A 22,345-nucleotide genomic window follows, 5' to 3' on the forward strand; every position below is an offset into this window, starting at 1 on the left:
TCCTTGTGCTTGATGAGACACATTGCTTCGGGCTACAAGGCTGCACCCCCCAAAGCCACCGGCCTTCCCGGGACTGCGCGAGGCGACGGGGAAGAGAGCAGGGTCCCCCCGACCCCCTGGCGCTCTCCACCGCTCCCGACAGCACAAAAGCACCTCGGCAGCACCCCACGAAGCCGCAGCTCTCTCCGACTTCGACTCTGTGCAGCGGCAAGTCTATTTCTGTCCCCTCCGCAGCGCGGACGGGCCCCTCCCACAGCTCGATCAACTCCCATCTTGTTTGAAATTGCGCATCTATTTTTAGAATCACCTTAAAAAAAAAAGGGCCACAAACCACTCAGCCCGCGCTCTCTCCCTCACGGAACCCAACTGGGGAACCGCGAACGGTCATCGATGACGGGCGGCTCCTGCACACGCAGCGCCGCCCGCCCGCCTCACGCTCAGGAGACAGCGCCTCGCTCCTCCTCGTGGCTTGTGACGCCGGACAAGGACGATCACTCTCCTCTAGTCAACGACTACAGAAATGATCCCTGAAAGTATAGTCCTGACACAACACCCCCACACACCGCCGCCCCACCGCCGCGCACCCACCCCTAACACACGGACACCCCGCCTCGCCCACCCGCGCCAGCCGCCAACACCCCCCCGCGCTCCCGCCCGGCCCCCGCCCCGCGGAACCGCCACCCGGGACCCCCGGGGCGGCCCCGCGCCCCACGGGACGGCGGCGCGGGCACGATCGGCGGGACACGCCCCCTCATTTGCATCATGCGCAGAAAACGACCAATCAGACGCGCCGCTCGCCCAGACGGCCCCGCCCCCGCGAGTACCGGCCCGCACGGCCAGCGCCCCGCAAGCGAACCGCCCCGCGCGGGGGCTGCACCCACGCGAGCCGGGCTGTTGCAGTTTTCATGACACAAGGGACGACCGTCTCCGTCCGCGCTCCGCCGCCCCACGCACCAGAGGAGAGGCCCAGGCGCCACCGGGCAGCACGGCACGGCTCTGCCTGCCGCTCTCAGCGCTTCCAGGGGCTACCCAGGCTCAACACCTTCAGGCTCCGCTCACGTACCAACTCGAACAAGCCCACAGGGTTCCACTGTGCTGATCGCTGTCCTCTACATCTCTGGACCCAGCCTGGGCACCAAGGACCACGCCGTAGTGTCGACACAACGCTGCGCAGTTTCCCCCACCCCAGCAGACACCCTGTGGCCCCAGGACCCAACCTGTTTCCCATCCTCCACGGCACTGCAGGACGAAGAGCACAGCAGCAGCAGCATCTCCGTAACCCCCTTCAGAGTGGTTAATGTCTACGACGCTCCAGGTCTGGCCTGAGCCACACAGATTCCCACAACACGTCAGGAAAAGCGAATCCTGAGCAGTTTCTCCCCAGTCCCTGGTTACTGTCCGATGAGCTGTTCATCACAAACAACTCCACAGCACCCACCATTTCACCACGGACAGCTCGAGAACACCATCGCCTGCCCTGCACACCCGGCTGTTAACAACTTCTCATAGCATTTCTCTTCGCTGAACAACAATCTTCAATCCCCTCGGGCATTTAAAGCTAAAACCGCCCGCAGCCCGAACCGCCACTGCTATCGGAAATCCACTGAGGGGTGGTGAGAAACCAAAATACCGGCGAGATGGGGACGCAGGAGGCAGCCAGGAGTCTCCGTGCCAATGGGAACTGTTTACTCGCAGAGAACCACCCGCCACACAAACCAGGAAAACTCATCTCTTTTTAGAACCACCTTAAAAAAAAAGGGCCACAAACCACTCAGCCCGCGCTCTCTCCCTCACGGAACCCAACAGGGGAACCGCGAACGGTCATCGATGACGGGCGGCTCCTGCACACGCAGCGCCGCCCGCCCGCCTCGCGCTCAGGAGACAGCGCCTCGCTCCTCCTCGTGGCTTGTGACGCCGGACAAGGACGATCACTCTCCTCTAGTCAACGACTACAGAAATGATCCCTGAAAGTATAGTCCTGACACAACACCCCCACACACCGCCGCCCCACCGCCGCGCACCTACCCCTAACACACGGACACCCCGCCTCGCCCACCCGCGGCCCCCGCCAACACCCCCCCGTGCTCCCGCCCGGCCCCCGCCCCGCGGAACCGCCACCCGGGACCCCCGGGGCGGCCCCACGCCCCACGGGACGGCGGCGCGGGCACTATCGGCGGGACACGCCCCCTCATTTGCATCATGCGCAGAAAACGACCAATCACACGCGCCGCTCTCGGCCCGGCAGTGCGCGGACACTGCCCCGCCCCGCGCAGTCTCCGCCCCGCCCACCGCCAGACCCGGACAGCCACTGCTGCTGAAGGTCTTGATATTAAACCCGAAATAAAACTGGATTAAATGAGGTTTCATTTACAAAATTCCCTGTCCACATGTAGCTAGAACTCTAGGTGCCAAAAATACCAGTACCTAAATCATACCTTAAGCATTCTGCAACCAGAATTAACATTAAAATCCCATTTAAAGGGTATATTCCTAAAGTAGGCTTTCAGAATTTTACTTTCACAATGCGTCAATCATTTCTTTACAGACAAAAGCTTACTTTTTTTTCCAACTCACTTATAAATTTTTTTAATGCAGTCATTAGTGCCACTTACCAGAAAAGGTCAACTACATTTTTTAAACAGAACTCCCTTATACAGATATTATGCTGACTGGGTTTTACCACAAATATAAGCATACAGGAGAAAGAAAAACTTTTCTGCCAGCACTTGTCTAAATTTAGCTTTTACCTTTTTTCAGAAGGTTCTTCACTTTCACATAGCTTCGTTGTCTGACAGACTCATGCAGCTGAGCTTCCAAGGAATCACCTTTTATACTTCCAAGCTGGACTGGGCAGGGAATTGGAAGAGCATGAGCCATCTTCTTTCCTCCACAAAACTAGGGAAAGGCATGAAAAGTAATGAAGCTACAAAACGCCACAGCTCAAAGAACTTCTTTTTGACTTCAAGACCTGCAGTAGCTGACACAATCAGTTACAGCTGTTTCCTCCAGATGAATTGCAAGATGGATGGTGGAAGCACTGTGCCCTCCTGCCTGCGCCTCAGACACGCCGATGAGGGGCTGTTAGTGGGCAAGGCCTGGCCCCGGGGAAACGCAGTCCCAAGGGGGAAACGGGCGAGGTGACAACTGGGGGACGGCAGTGACACCCCCAGAACCTGCCAGGCACGTAGGCCTCACGTAGGCCTCTCTGGCTGCACAAAGCCAGCACACAGCCAGCCTCGCTCCTGGGGCAGGACTGCTGCGGCCCCCACGGCCCTGTGGCCGTTTCTGCCCACTCTCCCACAACCGACGGCCCCGGGCCGCGCCCCCTCCTCCGCAGCCCGCCCGCGGCCCCCTCACCCGCCTGAGGGCACGCGGCCACGGCCTCGCGGCTCCGCGGGGTCGCGCATGCGCGGCCGCCTCCTGCCCTTCCCGCCCGAGGGCGGCGCGCGCGCGCCCGGGCGGGCGGGGCCAGCCCGGCGCGGAGGGGGCGGGGTCTGTCGCGGCCTAGGGCGGCCCGGAGGCGGCGGGCCGCCGCCGTCATGCAGCGGGCGGTGGGCGGCCTCCCGCTGGCCCCCGCGCTGCGGGCGAGGCTCGTCGCCGCCGGCTTCCAGACGGCGCAGGAGCTGCTGGAGACCGGCCCCTGCGGGCTGAGCAAAGGTACCGGCGGGGCGTCCCCGCTGCCGGCCGCTCCGCGCCCGGCGGCCCGTGTCCCCGCAGGCCGCTTCCCCCGGGGCATCCCCGCTGCGAGCAGGCCTCCCCCTTCCGCGAAACTTTCGTAGTAGCTTATTAGCGAGGATGGGGGTTGAGGAGGGCTTCGCTTATTTAAACGGTTAATGCCTAGGAAGTGGGGCGGGTAGATGAGGCACGTGGGGTGCACTGAAGTGGCAGCTCCCCTGGGAAGTGTCACGGAGGCCTCAGGTGAGTCCAGAGAAATGGGCAAAGTAAATTTTACTGACTTTCACATGTGCCTAAGCGAAGAAAAAAAACCCAAGCCGATTCTGATAAAAGAGCCTTCATATGCTGCGTGATAGATGCAAATAGGATACAGCAAAAGAAAACCAGGAGGATTCTGTCTCTCTCCTTCCTCTTTCCCCAGCTGTATATGCCTTAAACAAAACAAACTTCTACAAAGCCAGAAGGTTGCCTTTTTCAAGAAGCTAAAATAGGAGTTGCACAGCCATTGTAAGAAGTGTATCAGAATTTTGATTATCGATAGTTTTATTATCTATAATAATATGTGGTAATAGTTGTGCCTTGAAGATCCAGGTGAAGCAGCTGGATCCCGACGGGGATGTGTGTATACAGATGGGCACACAGAGATGTTTGCAGGTATCTCTCTGCTACTCGGTCTGTGTTTCAGATCTGGAAATGATGCATAAGGTGCTCAGCCCTGCAGTACCCTGAGAATTCAGAGTAAGATCAGTAGGTGTCACTGTCACTTACTAGTCTGCAACCTGACTGCTTTTTCAGGACCTTATTCGCTTCAGATGAAATTAATATGATAGCACATTCAGTGCAGAATAGGTGAGTTGCTCTGCCACATCTCATCCATGTCAATGAACAGCAGTTTTGATTTTTTTTTTTCATTTGCGGATAGCTTTCTGCCACCTGAATTCTGAACGCAGGGCGTCATTGCTCTGGGTTCTTTTGAAAATCACATCGTTAGTTCCAGAGATGTTTTGCTAGCATTATGTTAAAAGGATTAATATTTTTATGTTACCCTGCAGAATGATCACGTTCTGTCAAACAAGATGAATTATCTCTTCACACTTCAAATAAATCACTGTTTATAAAAATAAGGTAGCGTTTCATGGTTTTGACTTTTCTAGAAATTGGGATCTCCAAAGAAGAGGCATTGGAAGCATTGCAGGTTGTGAGGCAGGAATGTCACGGGGATGCAACAAGGACTGCTGGGGGATCAGGCGCCACCAGAAAGTGCACAGCACTGGAACTTCTGGAAGAAGAGCAAGCCCAGGGCTTCATCATCACCTTTTGTTCAGCACTAGACAATATTCTGGGAGGTGGTGTGCAACTAACAAAAATCACCGAGATCTGTGGAGCGCCTGGTGTCGGGAAAACACAGCTATGGTATTTTATTTTGAGACTACTTTTGTGTGACTGAGAGTCACTTTTCTTTGTTTAGTTAAACTACATAGACTTCATTTTTCTCGTTGTCATGACTCCAATCTCTGATTCTTCTACAACATTATAAATATAATCATGATAATGGCTGTACTGCTTCCTGTTCCATGTATTCCTCAGCAGAAATGTCACTTCAGGAGTGATTTGGGAGGGGAGAGCTTTGTGATGTAAATATTTATCTTTTTTTCTGTTTCCCGTGGCAGTATGCAGTTGGCGGTAGACGTGCAGATCCCAGAATGCTTTGGGGGCGTAGCGGGAGAAGCCGTGTTCATTGATACTGAAGGCAGCTTTATGGTAGACAGAGTAGTGGAGATTGCCACTGCCTGTGTGCAGCATTGCCAGCTTATTGCTGAAGCTCATCAAGAAGAAGGTACGCTGCTAAATTGTTTCTCTCTGCCTAGCAGGCTAGGATTTGAGTGAAACCCGTGTCTCGTAGGCTGCAGTTTTACAGTTTGGGGATTTCAGCAGCAGTGCTGGCTTAAGGAGTTCTTGCTGCCAGCATTTTATTTCCACCTGTTTGTATCATACCCTGAACTGCCTCAGTATGTGGAGCCATGCTGCAGACTGAGCTGATCTACTTTAAGAATAATTATTTTTCCACATGATGATTTGTGGGTTTTTTTAGGTATGTGGGGGTTTTGGCTTTTGCTTTTTTTTTTTTTTAGCACTTTAATGATTGAAAACCCAAACACAATTCTGTCAGCAAAACTGAGGGATAATGTGCTGTGACGCAGGGACAGGAAGAGCAGCTGGGGAGAGAGAAGAGGAATGGCAGAATATCTTAAGGCAATGTTGCTGCTGAAGCCCCATATTGTAAAACTGTAGCTGGAATTCAGCTCCTTCATAAGGTCAATATAGCCAGGTTGCATTTAATGAAGAGTTTTATTGTTTAGGCCATCAGTGTGTTGGGGATGCTGACACAACTTTTATGTTACTCTTAGAGTATTTTATGCAGCAAACTTCTGTTTGAACAGAGATAAAAGGACAGCATATTAAATGAGCTACTGCCTGTACATTAAACAATGGATGATTAATAGTCACTGTTGTCCACTGGTAGTGTTCTGGCTTGAAAATTATTTACTGGAAAAGTTCTTTTTTCAGAAATAAATTTTTCATTTTTGGAGTACTCCCTTGGAGGCTCTGGTATCTATGTGCAAATGCTGAGATAGCATCTGCTCACCACCTTCTTGACTTTCAAGCCAGATGGAAGGTGTGTTCCTCACACTCTTTACCTTGACTGTTTCTGTTCCTGGGGGGTTTGCTGTTACTATATGTGGAAGGCATAGTTTGGTAGAATGATGCAGTATGCTAGTGCAGACTTCTGACTCATTTACTCATCTATTTATTTGTTCTCAGATAATCTGAAAGCTTTGGAGACTTTCTCTCTTGAAAGTATCCTTTCTCACATATATTACTTCCGTTGCCGTGACTACATAGAGCTTCTTGCACAGGTCTACCTCCTCCCAGACTTTCTTTCAGAGCATTCAAAGGTAAGGGTTATTGCAGACTTATCAGAAGGTATCACTCATCTTCACACTAAAGATTTTCAAGGATGTTCATCTGTTACAGTAAGAGTAACATGAGTAACACCTTGGTACCTCATCAGTTTGGCAGTAATATATTGGCTGATGCCAGACTACAAATGTAAAGCTTGCTTGCTTGTTTGCTTTTTTATTCCCATCCCAATTACTCTTGAGAGTAATTTGCTTTTGCTACCACTGCTGCCATCATCCCGAATCTCCACTTTGAGGCAAGGATACTGGATCTATGTTGCCACATGTTGTTATGTTTCTGTGAGCGCTGCATTATGAATCGTCACCAAACTGCTTTAGAAAAGAGTCTCTGAGCCAGGTGTGCGTGTGATGCCCATGGTGCAGGGGGATCAGAAAGCCCTAGGGCCATTTGTTTTGTCCTAGAAGATCACTGAGGACCAGAAGCATCCTGGCACCATCTTGGCATTCAGAAAGTGACTCTTCTTCTTTCCAACACATCTTCCGTTGCTACAAGCAACCAGAGCCTGCAGCTTGACTCTTGGGTGGACTACAGCCAAAAAGTTTCCTAGTACCTAGTGTCTTAGTGAAATGCTATTGTAAGGCAGATTTTCACCACCTCCCTTCCAGATTTCTAGATTGTGCACAGCAGATCACTCCCTAACAGGATCTGGGGAAGGTGACTCGTGCCTCATTCTAACAGAGCGCAAATCAGTATTGTTGAGTTAGATTGTCTTTTGCATATCACTCCAATTTTTGGAAGCTGCTATGTTCTTGAAAGCACAGATGGAAGTCTTACTTTTGCTTAGTGTAGTCTGGTATTTCCCTTTCCCTGCCAGGTACTAACGGTGCCCTGTTGTGTTTGCTCTTGTGGAAAGTACATGGCTTCATTAGCACAGTTACATTGGGCTGCAGTTCTCTGGTACCATCTGTGCTGATTATCTGTGCTTGGCCTGGAGCCTGAAATACTGAAGGTTGCAGGAGAACTGTAAGACCTTCTGGTGATTCCTTGGACAGGCTATAAGTGACTTGACAGATTGCTTATTGCAGTCCAGCTCTCATTAAAACTAGCCTGATCCCTCTGTGCAGACCTGGAGCTGAGACTGGGACCACAGGAAACCTCCAGGTTTTAGGTTTTTTTTGAGAGAGACATAGTCATACAGAGTGTCATTTGGAAATATGAATTGGTTTGAAATCTTGTTAATAATATGAGAAAGAACAGTAATATGAAAAAGACTATGTTAGAAAATATTCTTGTCATAACAAACCTAATTCCTTAAGGTCTAGTAGAGACAAACTAACACAGAGAAGGCATGTGTCATCAAGCTTTCTCTATATAGCCTACTCTTGAATACTTTAAGTATACTTGTTTGGTCTTTGTAATAAGTGCAACTGGGAGAAAGCAAACTAAATTACATCCTACCTGGACATATTCATCTGATAGGCAAGTTACATAACTATATATATATTCCTTTCTGGCATGAGTCATGTTTATACTGTTAAACTGATTGTTCTTAAAGTCAAAAAATTATGCATGAGGAAGATGTACAGGCTCATAGATGAGAATTTGCAGGAAGGAGGAAAAATGAGAGAACAGAAGAACGTCGTCTTTTAATCCTAACTACTTAATCTTTTTCAAATTATGATTTTTTCAGTTGGAGACCCAGGGCTATTTCACAGGGATGTTTGCTGCAGGCTTGTATGTTCCAGACTCAAAGCAACTTCTCAGTAATGAGTTAAATCAATAATATAGAAAATCAGTTTTCTTGTGTTGTTTCCAGTTTGTTATCTTGTGCATTAATGCAGGAACTTGTAGATACCTAGGATTTGAGTGACATCTGAACATGCAGACACTGTAAGGCTGTTCGTCTCCCTTCTGTATTTCAGACAAACTTGGGTCATCAAAACAGCTACAACAAATGAAGTTAGAATAAATCAAAATCCCAGACTAATGTTTATATAGTGTCTTGAGGGTGATGAGCCAGCAGCGGCATTGTGCTCTAGCTCCAGCTAATGATTGCTACAAAAGAAATAATTCACCAAAGCAAACATCTTCAGGCAAGATAGATACTCAGCTCCATTGCGTGGTGTCTGGAATATCTTTAAGCATCTCTTAAAATTCGTATTTCTAAGATAGATCACTGATACGAGCCTTAGAATCAGATGAGTTATCTTAACAGTGACTACAGACAGCATGTATTCTAATTTTGGTTTGGATTTAATTTTTGAGGGAGAAAGTGAAATAAATTAGTGTTCATGGAGAGTTGATTGAAGTACAATTCTGGTGTTTAACAATATTTTTTTCCTCCAGCTTCTCTTGTGCAAGGCTTTAAGTCCAGCTTTGTTATTTTGTATTCTGTACCAGGTGCTGCAGGGATCAGTCAGCTAGCTCTAAGTGTGTGAGCTCTGAAACTGGGAACAGTCAGAAGGGCAGCTCTGTGCTGAGTTAACTAACGGGAGAGCTTAGTGCAGCATTTTGTTTAAACTAGCGCAGCTATGGTCTGAGCTGGTATCTGTGCACAGTGCAGTACTGCTCTTAGCAAGTGTATTGCTGCGTTTGGAGCTGGAGGCTCTTTACCCCACACTCTTGTGGGGTGCTGATTGTCTCCTGGAGAGAGAGTGAGACAGTGGCTGTGATGCAGTCATGCACGTGTGACTGAGAAATAAAAGTTTGTTATCTATAAAACATTCCAGTGCACTTAAAAAGAGGTCTTAACTGCTTTTTGTCATTTCTTTGTAGGATAGTAATGGTAGTGTTTCCTTTTCTTCTGCATTTAGGTCCGGCTGGTGGTGGTTGATGGAATTGCATTTCCTTTTCGCCATGACTTCGAGGACCTCTCGCTCCGAACAAGGCTTTTGAACGGTTTGGCACAACAGCTGATCATCATAGCAAACGATCATAAATCAGCGGTAAGTCTATGGCAGGTTTAAATCACAAAAGATGCTACTTTGGAATAAATACATTGCAAAGAATTAAGCAGATGTCTGTAAATAGCAAAATAAAACTGCAAGAATGTCCTCTACATTCGTGCTTGCCAAGTTGGCTAGTAAATATAGATGGATCGCACAGGCAAATCTGTTTAGGTGAAAAATTCCTAGACTTGCCAAAATAAGTAAAATTTTCATTAAAAGCATCCCATGGATCTTAATTAAATGGTAGTGTATCAATTTGTCATGCTGTTTCACATCATCTTCTTTAATGATTTAGTTGGACAAGGAATGCTCCTTTGGTGACTTCTGCCTACAAAGTGTGCACATTAAAACACATCAGAGTATTTAGCAGTTCCAACATAACTTTCCACTCTTCGTTTAAAAATAAACCACAGCCTTAGTGGAGGAACTGTTCTTAGGGAGGAAAACCACTTTATCTGCTAGTTTGGCTTGCTCTTCTGGCATCCATGGAAACCCATAGCTTCCTTCCTGGGCATTGTTTCTACAGCATTTACGCCAATATGGAGGCCAGCAGATCTGCAGCCACGTAGCCAGCAGATGGCACTCAGAAGCTACATCTGTTCCAGAAGTTGTTTTGGCAAGTTTTTTACAGCTCAGAAAAGCATTGTTTAGGAATTGGAGCTTACAGAGTCTCAAAATGGTGCTTGTGCCTGTAATTGTTTCCAGGTGACTCGCAACCTTGTCACCCACAACTCTCTTGTTCAATTGGCTTTTGTTCCTAACGGCTAAAAATAAGCCTGCCCTTGTGCTTCCTCTGATAGCTGCAGGAAGGGAAGGAGCGCAGCTCTACCTTCCGCAGGGGTTAGGCGGTTGGCCTTGCTGCTCAAAGCGTTCCCCCTCTCTCGCCCTGCCATGAATTGTGAAGCTTCTTCCTGCTGCTGTGGGTACCAAGGGAGAGGAATGTTATATGGCTGCTGGATTTCCAGAGCCTCCAGTTTACTGAGCACTTTCACTCATAAATTGGGTACCTGGTGACCTTGAACAAGAGCAGTTGTCATTGTACAGTCTTTCTACCTGTGGTCAAGGGAAACACGTATAACTTATTTCCATTGAACAAGTGAGCGGTTTAGTACAAACGCTTGCTAAAGAAACACTTGCTAAAGAAGTGATCAATCACAGAGCTTCAGCAATGGTTTAGCTCGGAGTGGCCCTCTCGTTAGGTTCTGAGTTAGTTCCATGTAGTTCCAAGCAGTCTAAATTCACCTTGTGTGCCAGAGATGCTTGTCGGGCAGCAAAGTCAGGCAGCCTGAACGCTCTAACGTGGTGGGGTGTAAGTTCCTCTGGTTTCTAAAGCTGAATTCAGTGGGTTGTGCTAGGATGTCCAGAGCAGCCCTTCTCCAGCAGTGAGATGGGGAGCCTACCTGGGGCTGTTACAGTCCATATGCGATGAGTTACCTCTCTCAAATAAGCAGTATATGTCTTGGGGCTTTCAGGTCTGTAAATGCCCTGCATGCTCAGTGGAACTGCCTGCTCTCGCACACTTTTCTAACTGTTCAAGCAAGAATCATACAAGCACATCAAACAATGAAAACCCCTAGGGTTTAAGATAGGTACAATTTTTTTTCATTTTTAATGAACTTTGCAATTAATATTCCTGGCTCTTTTCTGTCTCACCCACCCCCTCTTCTACCAGGGATCTAACCTAGACTGTCTGTGAACCTCCTACGAGTGATTCGTGCTGCGAAAACACTCCCCCGCTCTGTCTGTTCACTTTCATTCTGCTTTGTATTGTACCCACTTGCGCATTTTTAGACTACAAGGTGCAGATATTCTGTTAATCACTAGGCTTATGCATGTTTTGAGCAGCACCACCAAGTTCATTTATGCCACAGTGACTGAAATCTATCTCTATAAAGAGGGCTAGTACGAGTCACGTGCATCTGAATACAGATCCAAACAGTATTTAGTACAAATACAGTGGAATATATGAGTTGTGTAGAGTTTGCATTCCTTGGGAAGGGAGAAATTTAGGTTGAATGAAAGAAATCTACCTTCCATGCAAACTGAAAATATATTTTGCAGGGTTGTCTTATTTTGTTTTGACTATTGAGAAAAGATGAGGCACCTCTACAGTTTCTTCTTGTTAACACGGAAGCTTCATTGCAGTTGGCAAGAATTTTGCCTGAGTAACTAGTTTATTGCTAAGCTTTTTGAAAAATCCCTCTTTCCTCCCACGAGTATGCTTCTTTTCTTGAGATTTTCTTGTTTGCTTCTGTTTTCCTCTTTTAGGTAGTTCTGACAAACCAAATGACAACAAGGATTGGACAAAGCCAGTCAACACTGGTACCTGCTTTAGGTAGGTGTTTAGCTTGTGAGTTGAAAACTGATTTAATCTTCAAATATATGACTTCCTTTCTTTTGACATTGTGTACAAAGAAAATGAAATTGTTTGCTGAATTTCTGCAGTGTAGCAGAATCCATGGTGAAAATATTAGACCCATCTGGAACTGCTAGCGTTGTGGAACTCTACAGCAATACTTATCTATGTCAGCATTGTGATTATAATTAGCAACTATCAAATTTTAGTCTAAACTCAAACATGGTGTGCAGATTAGAATCCTGGTTAGATTTTTGAAAAGCGATTACAAATATTTTTAAAAGTCATGACATTTTTAGATGGCAGAAACTCACAGTTTGAGAGCGTTGGTGGATTTTTTTTTTTTTTTCCTTTTTAAACCAAAATTTTTAATACTAAACTTGATATTAGATCTATCACTATTCCTTAAGATGACTGAATCACCCTTTATGGGGAAGCACTAAGAACTCTCTGAGTAAGTAGGTTTTGAGACGTGCAGCTAATGTATTGCAGCCTTCCCCTGAGGATCTTGGGCTGTGGAGTTACCTCTGTTCCAGCTGCAGCTGTGTCAGCTAAGGAGGCCACTACCCCTCCTGGAGGTCACTGCCTCATCCTATATGCTGGCTGAGCTGTTTATGTGATTGTCTCCCAATCCATTTCTGCCAAAAGTGGGCCGGGTAAGCTGGAGCTATTTAAATAATAAGTAAACCTCTGATAAATCATATAATTTAGACTGAAATTGGCTAGTGAATGATCATCAAAAAATGTAGGGGTGGTCCTGGGGGCAGTAAATCTCTAGCAGGAATGTGGTGATGAACAGGTTAAAGCACTAAGAGAAGAACACAGCTTAATGGTTCCACACCTCAAACTGTGCTGCAGTTTTGTAAATTCCCTGAGAATCATTCACTGCCTTTCCAAAACAGTTGAAATTGTTTATTTTGCTATTACACTTGAACACATTCCATTAATTATTTGCAAAGGTGTTTCATATTTGCTGCATAGCTGGAACTCTCTACCCATTGCTCTCTACAGTTACGATGTAGAGGGAAGTTCTGTGTGGGATCCTCAACTACAGCCTGCCCATAGTGAGTTTAAGTGTTTTTTACAGGCTGCTCCATTTTTCCCTGTCATGAGACTCTTCATGAGTCTTCATGCAGACTCTTCTGCTGCGGTCGCAGGGGAAAATAGAACAGTTCTTCTGAAGCAGAGATTTTGACAAATTAGGAAAAAGCTCAGCGTTTAAATCTCATTTCAGGTTGTAACTTTGTGTTATGATGGGCTTAAAGGGCACAAATTCTCTGTCCACAGCTTCAGTTCCTGTGAACTAAGTAATGATTCCCTTGTTCTGGAGGGGAGGCAGAAGGGGACAGTACAAAGGCAAAGATGTTCTCGGAGTCTGTACAGGCATCGAACCATTCGGCACAGATATGAGATAAAATGAACAAATACAGACCATCTCCTTTGAGAATGTGAAGAATGTGGAATTTTGAGCTGTGCATGCAGTTAGAGACCCAGCTTCCAGTATCTGACCCTTTTTGTTGTTTTTGCCTCTTGCTCTCTGATGTATTATTTTTGGCAGCCTTTTTGGCTACAAACTCAATTAAAGCTAATAGATTCTGTCTTTTTTCAATAGCCAGTGTTGTTTGAGAGCTCTTGTGTTTATTGAGTCATAGGGACAGTGAAGAATGTGAAGACATTCAGAGTAGGCTATAATTCATATATATCATGTATTTTCTTGTGCATATTTTCTTTTACAAACATTTAATTTGACATAACCTCATGTTGACCATAAACCGATAGTGACTCTCACCAGAATGTGTGTGTAGCAGCAGAGTACTATTAAACTGAGTAATGTACTCTTGCAAAAATGAAACTTTGTACCAGTTGGTAAAATGTTTAAGCTAAGAGATATATTGCCCTCATCCTAAACAGCAGTGTCTCAAGTTGAGCGTTTCAGAGTGGTACAAAGCTGTTTTCACTCTGATGGGAATCTACTCCATAGACTCAGTGCAGGTGTTGAGCTGGTGCATTACAAGGTCCTTTTTACGACCCACTCTGAGGGAATGCTATTTCGACAGTCTCCTCATAAAGACTAAAGAACATCCTACTCCTCCATGGTCGGTTGTAGCCAAAGAAACTGTTGGAGGAGGGTGCAGCAGCAAAACCCCAAGTAAAATCAATCCTATTGCATCCCCTAAATAGGTTTTTTCCCTGTTGATTGCTAAGCCGCAGAAACAGCCTTTTCTAAGATTTCAGAAGAGCATTAATCTCTAAATCCTTATTCAGCTTCTTAGCAGAAGGGAATTTCTTAATTATGGGGGAAAAAAAAAAAAAAGCACAGATGCTGCAAGGTATTAAGTCAAGAGCTTTATGAAGGGGACAGCTTCTTTCCCACTAGTGATAGCTAAGCCGGGTTTCCTAGACATTTCTACTAGATATATTTAGAAAGGAGGTCAAATATTAATCTACAGCCAGTTTAACTCAGAAATATCTCTTTTTACAGTAGCATTTTTCTCTCATATTCGATACAGTTGGAAACATTGTGGTGTGGAATTTGTACCCATTATAAAATGTGTTTTGATCTCTGACTCGGAACCATATCTGATAGCCAAAATCTTTAATCTCAATTTAGATATAGTGGAGCACGGTCTGGCAAGATGCCTAGAGGGTCTAGGTCTCCATTACAGCTGAATCATTTGTTTTCTTTGTGCTATAACGAATACCAGAGCACATAGGGCACATGGGGCTGGTGACATGATGGAGACCAGCATGTGATTCAGAAGTTACAGGGCTGTGTGGAGGTGAATAGGAGAGGCTTGCAGCAGCACTTAACCAAAATGGCTGGTTTAAAATGCCATCCATCTTCGGACTATTGACTGTCTCCTGGGATAAACAGAGGAAAACACCCAATAAAACTGCCTGTAAATTGACTGATCCTGTGGTCAGGTGTGAACTGAAACAGTAGGATCGTTTCCCCTGAAATAGGATAATGATCCAAACTTCTCTCTCTCCTCCACACCCCCCCGCCCCTTGCTTTTGGTTGTGTTCTTTTGCATTTTGCTGTCAGAAGCAGAAGACTGCTTCAGGGGCCCTTAATACTTTAATAATCATTGACTTTCTCCCAAAGCTTCTATCCCAAAGGGAGTGATGTTTGCTCATAATTATGCCTGAGAGACAGAATATCACAGTTTTGAAGTAGGATTTAGACATACTCACTAGACTTCTTCAGTAGTAATTAGAAAAATCTTTTCTTCATGGTGCCTCTGTTTTCAAGATTTGTCTAGAACCTGTCCTTTATTAGGTATATATAAAATCTTTCTACATATATGGAAGTATTGCATCAAGCTTTCTGTAAAACACTGTGAGTACAGAGGTTATTCCTTGTCTCAGTATATTTGATAAACTAGTTGTGAAATCCTTGCACATATGAAGATGATGTGATTCATTACTGCAAGAAAGGTGTATATATTTTAATCATGGGGTTTTTTTTGGAAGACTGGTCTAATTTCAGTTCAGTTTACTGATGATGCTGCTGTTATAGGAGATAAATAAAATGGCCTGTCATTTTGTTCACCCAGGAGAAAGCTGGGGACATGCTGCTACTGTCCGTTTAATCTTTCACTGGGACAACAGTCAGAGGTAAGTGAAAATGTAGGCCAGGAAGGTACTGACAAATGGGACATTTGAGAATCTTTTTCAGACTGGCCCTAATGGCTAAGCAGGGATTTGAATTTGACTTTTGGCCTTGGTCTGTCACGTCCCAGGCTACTGAGGCTCAGGAAGAGCTTTCTAGTTCAGCCTAAGATGGTGTGGGCTGAACTGTCATGCTCCTCCTTCTCACTGTGGTCAACTTGCTGCAGTGCTGTGCTCAGATACACCCATTTAGGATCTGGTGGCTAAGTAGAAATATTTTTCTTTTTTACTATATACATTTTGCAGGCAGGCAGTTGACTTTGTTTCAGTCTTTTAGGCCCCAGTCAGTCCAAAGCCAAAGATGCCAAAGCAGGCTTTCCACCTAAGTAGTGATTCTCAGGACAGACCATAGGCCTACTGGCCTCAGTGGCAGCTGTTGGACCTTTCTGTTTCTGAATGCAGCAGGGTGGTTCTCCAAAACCAGACAGCTATGCAGATACCAAGTTACAGTGACCTGCAGAGAGGCAGAATGAGAGCTGCATTTACTCCCAGTGCAGAGCTGACATGTGGAGGATGATTTTAGAAGCCCAAAGAAGTGAGGATGAGCCTTCTAAAACCAGTATGAAGTTCTGTCTGTTACAATGAGATCTTTTCTAGAAGTTTCCTGGTTCTTTTTGCCCCTCTTCACTATACTGCAAGCTCACTTCTCTTTCCTGGTCAGTTAAATTTGTCTTCTATATAGTATCACAATGCAGCAACTTGAGATTAAGAAGCCTTCTTTCAATTCCCTAATCTTCTGCAAACAGTGAACAAAAATGCTGCTGGAATGTTGTTGTGCATAGTTTTGCTTGTCAAACTTGAAAGAAAAATGCAGCTCCACACATTCTTGTGGAGTTTTGTTTTTTAAATTCTAAGTTTGAAGGCAATGCAGAACGATTACAGCAGGCTGTTTAATTTGGAATTAAATTAACATCACTGATTAGTTAACAGCCTTTATAAGACAGAAGTTGCATCAACATAATGATTGCAGAGTGAAGAAAAGTTAATTTTATATATCAAAAGTAAAGAGCTTTTTTCTTCTGCAACACAGCTAGGAAGGTTGGGGATACAAGGTTCCAGAAAGCAAGCCAAAGATAGACAAACATGTTTTATTTACTGTTCTAAATATGCAGCTAATATGGAGCGGGGCCTGCAGAAGCATAGCAACTCCTATTGTAAAAAGCAAAAATAGCTAGATTCTGTTGCATTTTTACACAAACTACCTATACCTGATGATCCATCATGGGTTTGTTCTTGGTTTTCGTATTAGGTTATTGAGGCACAAAGATGACCATTTGAAAAGCCATTTGCCTTTTTCCTTTTTTTTTTTTTTTCAATTGTGCTTTGACCAAATGTGATACCTGTCTCCTTTCTCTCTACAACTGAAAATGTCAGAGCTTAATTATAAGGGTTCTCATTGCTGTGAGAAAAGATCCTGTTGAGTCAGAGGCATGCAGCAGAGCTCTAGCTGAGCGCTTGTAAAAGTATGGCTTCTGCAGCTTCAAATTTGGGCTATTTTGTAAAGTATAACCCACCACTTAAATGTTCTGAGGAATTCCCTGTGTAGCTAATATGAAGTGGCAGTGTTCCTCAGGCTGTAATTACGTGCTCTCTAATAGAATGACACCTCAGGGAGGAAAAAAAAAACCCACAAATAATTAACAGGATCTTTGGCAGGGTGTCTTGATACAGAGAGCAGAACACTTTCTATATTGGCTTTAGATAAGTGTAAGTTTTGGGAAGGTGGGCATGGTGCAGACTAGCAGCCCTGGGACTGATTGAAAAATCCCTTGCTTTTGAGCTTTGCAATCTTCTATTTATATTATGCAAGTGTATTACTGGGCTAGGTGCTGCATAAGCACAAATCAGGATGCATTGCTTTGAGTCTAAATGCACAAAATCAAGCAAGTGTTAGAGGAGAAATACAAGAGAAATGATTTTCTCAAGGTTATGCTGTATGTCAGTGGCAAGGTCAGGCTTAGAAATAGAACATCTTATTCTCATTCTCCATCCAGCAGGTTATGTTGACAGGCTTGTGAAATCTCTAGAAAAAACCTCCCTAGAAGTATTTGAATTCTTGAGGGTATCTCCCAATGTTGAGAGGTCGGTGAACAAATGATTGCTTAATGGAGTAGGAGAGAGTTGTGCTCAACACCTTTTTTGTTTGCATTTGAAGAAAGTGGCATTTGGAATTAATTCGTAATGAACATTGTTCCAAAAACGTGATCAAATACAGTGATGAAACAAGGCTAATTAATCATTCACTCTTTCTAGTAGGTCTACATTGTATTTGAGCTGACAAGTCATGTAAGGCTGGGGAATAAAACACAGTTTAAATGACCTATATGAAAATACATACATCAGAATGCCAGTGGTCACCTAGCCCATGACTTTGGGAAAACTTGGGTCCGGTCATTTGGTTACTTGGGATTTTTCTTATTGTATTCACTAATCATAATTATCTGTTTTTTGTTTAACCAGGTTGGCAACATTGTACAAATCGCCGAGTCAGAAGGAGTCAACCATACCATATCACATTACAGTTAGTATTTCTTTTGGGATGGAGATACAGACATGGGAGCAAATTGATGGCTGTGAAGGAATTTTCAGACACAGACAAAGCTGAGAATGATGTTTGCTTTCTTAGTGTTACCTTTCAGTTGCTTTCTGAAGGTAACCAGTAATTCTGGGATGTCGCTAGGTTTACGAATATTTTGCACCTTTTCTCTTTAGAAAAATGTCCCAGCATGTTAGTTCTCTTAGAGTTAAAACATTTTGATTTCCAGATCAAATTTACAGGCAGCCTGTCCCCATCTGTTCTTGTGCTAGTACTGCTTATTTTATCTGCCCTTGATGTTAACTTTTGGCCTGAGTGCAATTACAGAGAGCAGTCATGCACCCTCTGAGCCTTCATTCTGGGAGACTTGAACAAGCCAAGCTGTTTTCTCCCTTGTTGGGTAGGTCATCGTTTCCCAAGTGGCTCTTCTCTGCATCTGCTCCAGTTGAGTTTATCTTTTTAGGACAAGGGTGACCAGAATCATACATGGTATTGCAGAGGTCTTATCCGTGCTTTGTGCCATATATATTTCCACGTCCCTGCTCTAAGTGCCTTGCCTGGTATAACCTAGGTTGTATTTATCTCTTCCATAGCTCCAACCTACTGGTGACCCTATGACCAGCCAATATATACAGATTTTTCTCTTCTGTCCCTATCATATGAGGAGCTTCCAGCTTATGGCTGGAGTCCTTATTCACGCCTAGTTAAATCCTGTGATTATTTTCTTTTGTGGAGTGCTTAGATACATATTAATGAGAAAACATACTGTCTAAGCTGTATTTAGGCTTAAAAAAAGCCCACCACTCGACTCTTAGATCTTCAAATGTCAGATACATAGGTACATGCCATAACTATTTGCTGTGTGTCCTCATGGAAACACGTTGCCATAGCATTTTCTGCAGATACTAATGCTGCCATAAGATGAGATCTTCAAACTATTGAACAGAAATCAGTTTTTTGCACTCCTGAATGTATTCACCTGGACAGAAGAAATACTGCAAATCCATATATTCTTAGTTCTGTAAAGACTGGAAGGGTAAGTGGGACTACATCCCAAGGTTGTTTGGATCATGTGATATGAGTATGCAGCCCTTTCTCTCCAGCTGACAAACAGATGGATTTTATCTTAAGACCGTTTAATTGCCTTTTCCTTTCAGTTTTATATGCATTATAAAACAGCTATGCTCTCTTCTTCTGTGTGAATGCAGAAGTCTTGAAATCTTGAAATACAGTTGAGAGTGTATCGTAACCAAAGATTAGTTAAAACTTAAGATTATCCCTGTGTTTTTTCCCTTAATCCTGTTGAGCTGCTTCAGCATATGGTTTCTGTAAGTAAGAAATGTATTATCCCTGTTTCTTTCATGAAATTGAGGTCTGATGGTAACAGTCTGCTGTTATCATTTCTCATTCCCATCTCTGTAGTTAAACTGGAAGATGTAAATACGTGTTCAATGTTTCCAAATCTGATCTAGCACATCTATCTATAACCAGCATACAAAAAAAGATAATTAAAAAATAAATTCTTCAAGCCTAGATCCTCAAAGATGATTAGTCTTATGCAAATTAGGTACTTTGGTAGCATTGACAAACTGGCTGTTCAGCGCCTGTAGGCCGGTGGAGAAGTGTGTAATTTAGTGACAGAGCTCTAGGTTTTTTTCCAGCTGTGACCTTTCCAGCATATTTGCAAGTCAGTCACCACTTTGAGCAAGTGTGGAAGCTGTGGAGCACCTAGCAAATGGAAGAGAGTTTGTTTCACAGGCTGATAAGGATTCATTCTTAAATGCAGAGTACAGAAATGTAAATCAATTTATGCAGGAGGGAGTAAGTAGATCATCTGATTCACCTAAATTTCCCAGGTAATGCGACCTGATTATTTTACCGTGAAAGACAGAGGCCCAGGACCTATCTTCTGGGTAGGAATTGTCAGTATTTCCCTGAAGTGTGGAGGGTCTGCCAGACTAGCAATGAGAATACTGCTCAAGTAGTAAAGCCATCTATCTACCTTTGTCAGTCTCGATGCAGTCTGTGTTTGTAGACACCAGAAGATGTTAAAAGAGCAGTTCAAAATGACCACAGACTGAGCTTTGTAGGTCCTTGGTTCCATTAGCCACATTCTCGCCATCTAAAAAACACCAATAAGCTTCACAAATATGCACAAAATTCTTGTATTTTTGAGGTGCTATGCCCAGAAGGTACATGCCTTTAACTAAATGCAAAACATCCATACTAAGCAGCCTACTTTATCGTGTTCTGGCCTTTATAACCATTGGAATGCTTTCACTGGGAGTCTAGCATGCTGGATTAAGTGGATTCTTGGCTAGAGATCCACCTTTGTGCCTAAGGGAAATGGCAGAGATTAGATGCAAGCAGCAGTGAAACACTAAACTTGAAGATTCCCCATTACGCTATTTAGAATAACACTTGAGTTGCTTATAATAGCAGAGGGACTGCACAAATTCTGCCCTTGTGGCACCTCTTGCTGTTTGTTCCTTTAAAATCATAGGCTGTGTGAGGTGAGGCATTTAGAAATAGGAATACAGAGATGGGAAACTTAAGCTAAACATTTTGATTGGGTTTGGTTTTGTTTTGGACTGATCTTGGTGTGGGACACACTGGCATTTTAGAAAAGTCACATGTCTGATAGTAATTCTACCTGCTTTTCACACTGCACCAACCTAAAATGTCAGCTTTCCTGAACTGCTCTCATCCCCACATTGTCTCTCTGTGAGCATTTAGGATCCCCAAAGCAATTTCTTTTTCTGATTAACCCCTTTTCCTCTGTAAGTCTGCACTGCAGTGAGAGTCTTCACTGAGCTGTCAGCAGTGCTCCCTGCACGGCATTTGTCTGGAGATGGGAAGACAGTTGCAGCTTCACATGTCAGCGCAGTTTCTCCATCTGCATTGATGACATGTTTAACTAACTGATTTTCCAAATCTTTCATATTGTAAAATCTTTAAAAATCATTAAACTGTGAGCTAAGGTAACAGAAAATACAAATGGCACTAATCCAAATAGATCACTTCAAGCTCTCTCCTGAGTAGCAGCATCTAGTTTTCACTTCTACATTTAGTTTTTGGCAGTTAAAGGTTCTCATCCCATTGTGTCCCATAAATTACTATGCTGGGACAGTCTTTGCAGTCTAGAAACTGATTCAGAAATGCTGGTCTCCTACAACGTCTCATTGATGTTTTCAGTTCATTAAGTAGATGCATGAAACAAAAATGCCCTAGGTTTTAGAAATTCAGTTTTGTTTCTGAAAATGGCTGAGGCAATTAATCCAGTCATCTCCTTGCTTCTGTGGGAGCCTGAATAAGGGCTGAAGGATTTGGCTTTTAATTTATTTAAATAGGCACATAGGTTAATTTACAGAAAAGCAGTGCTTCGTAGCCATAGGCGTTATTAGTGGTAAAATGAAAATGATAGCCTGGTTGGTGAAAATAAAATATCTTTAAAAAATAAAATGAGGAGACAGAGTTACTAGTTGGCACGTGTGTTGAAAAGCTTGCAGTTCTGACCTTAGCCTGGTCTATAAACGTTCCGTGGCCGCTCATCTAAAATAAATGACAGCATCATACCTTATTCTGATCTTCTGGGAACTAGTTACTCATGCTTTATATCCATGGAAGTGTTACCGCATGATTTTGCTTATATGTTACAGTCTCATGGCTTCCGAGATGTGCAGCCTCCAGCTGTCACTCAAAATGCAGAAGATACTGAAATGAACCCTCGCAAACGGCCACGGAGAGAGGAGGAAAAGTAATAGCGATTCAGAAGTTGAATGTTAAAAAATGTGTGCTACATGGGAACAGTTGCATACTGAACATGCAGCCAAAGGTGGCCTGAGAGACTCTGCCTTAAATTCCTGCTCTGGACATTATTTTAACATTAGGACTGCAATATGCAAATTTATGTCGCAGGAAAATCCTTTGTGTGTGGCTTAATTTTATAATAAAAATCTATGTTTTCTACAACAAGAGGCTTCAGGTTTTTGGGGGGAGAATACAACTACTTCTTTTACTCTGGGTAAAACAACAACGAAATGCGAGCATCTAATACAGTACATTTAATGACACAGGTCTCGATCACTCATCTGCTTTTGCATGTATCTGAATTTTAACAAGGTTTCGTGCAGCAGTCTGCTCACATGCCTCAGACCAGGGCAGAAGGCAGTGGAGCTGCTGATGGATGCTTTAAGATAAATACAAGCCCAAATGCTATGCCAGATGGGGGCATTA

The 22,345-nt window shown here is 44.2% G+C and overlaps 1 protein-coding gene and 2 non-coding genes across 8 annotated transcripts; 1 reads left to right on the forward strand and 2 right to left on the reverse strand.

The window, feature by feature from the left end:
- Positions 1–329: 329 nt before the first annotated feature.
- On the reverse strand, positions 330–543 carry LOC141932354 (small nucleolar RNA U3). Its single transcript, XR_012625804.1, has one exon. It is a non-coding gene; the product is annotated as a small nucleolar RNA U3 (small nucleolar RNA).
- Positions 544–1,766: 1,223 nt separating this feature from the next.
- LOC141932363 (small nucleolar RNA U3) lies at positions 1,767–1,980 on the reverse strand. The gene has a single exon (XR_012625813.1). It is a non-coding gene; the product is annotated as a small nucleolar RNA U3 (small nucleolar RNA).
- Positions 1,981–3,479: 1,499 nt separating this feature from the next.
- RAD51C (RAD51 paralog C) lies at positions 3,480–22,084 on the forward strand. 6 transcript variants are annotated; one of them, XM_074845496.1, is made up of 9 exons: positions 3,480–3,657; positions 4,830–5,088; positions 5,346–5,512; positions 6,499–6,632; positions 9,411–9,542; positions 11,814–11,880; positions 15,459–15,519; positions 18,034–18,094; positions 21,769–22,084. In XM_074845496.1, the coding sequence occupies exons 1-9, from the start codon at positions 3,540–3,542 to the stop codon at positions 21,868–21,870; spliced, it is 1,101 nt and encodes a 366-aa protein (XP_074701597.1). In that variant the 5' UTR covers positions 3,480–3,539; the 3' UTR covers positions 21,871–22,084. The 6 variants fall into 6 exon arrangements, 5 of the variants coding, with proteins under 5 accessions (XP_074701597.1, XP_074701600.1, XP_074701602.1 ...); XM_074845498.1 differs by lacking the exon at positions 3,480–3,657 and adding an exon at positions 3,743–3,918; XR_012625783.1 differs by lacking the exon at positions 11,814–11,880 and having other exon boundaries at positions 21,769–21,846.
- The last annotated feature ends 261 nt before the right edge of the window (positions 22,085–22,345 follow it).

The sequence above is a fragment of the Strix aluco genome, chromosome 19 (genome assembly GCF_031877795.1).
Source record: "Strix aluco isolate bStrAlu1 chromosome 19, bStrAlu1.hap1, whole genome shotgun sequence".
NCBI classification, from domain to species: Eukaryota; Metazoa; Chordata; class Aves; order Strigiformes; family Strigidae; genus Strix; species Strix aluco.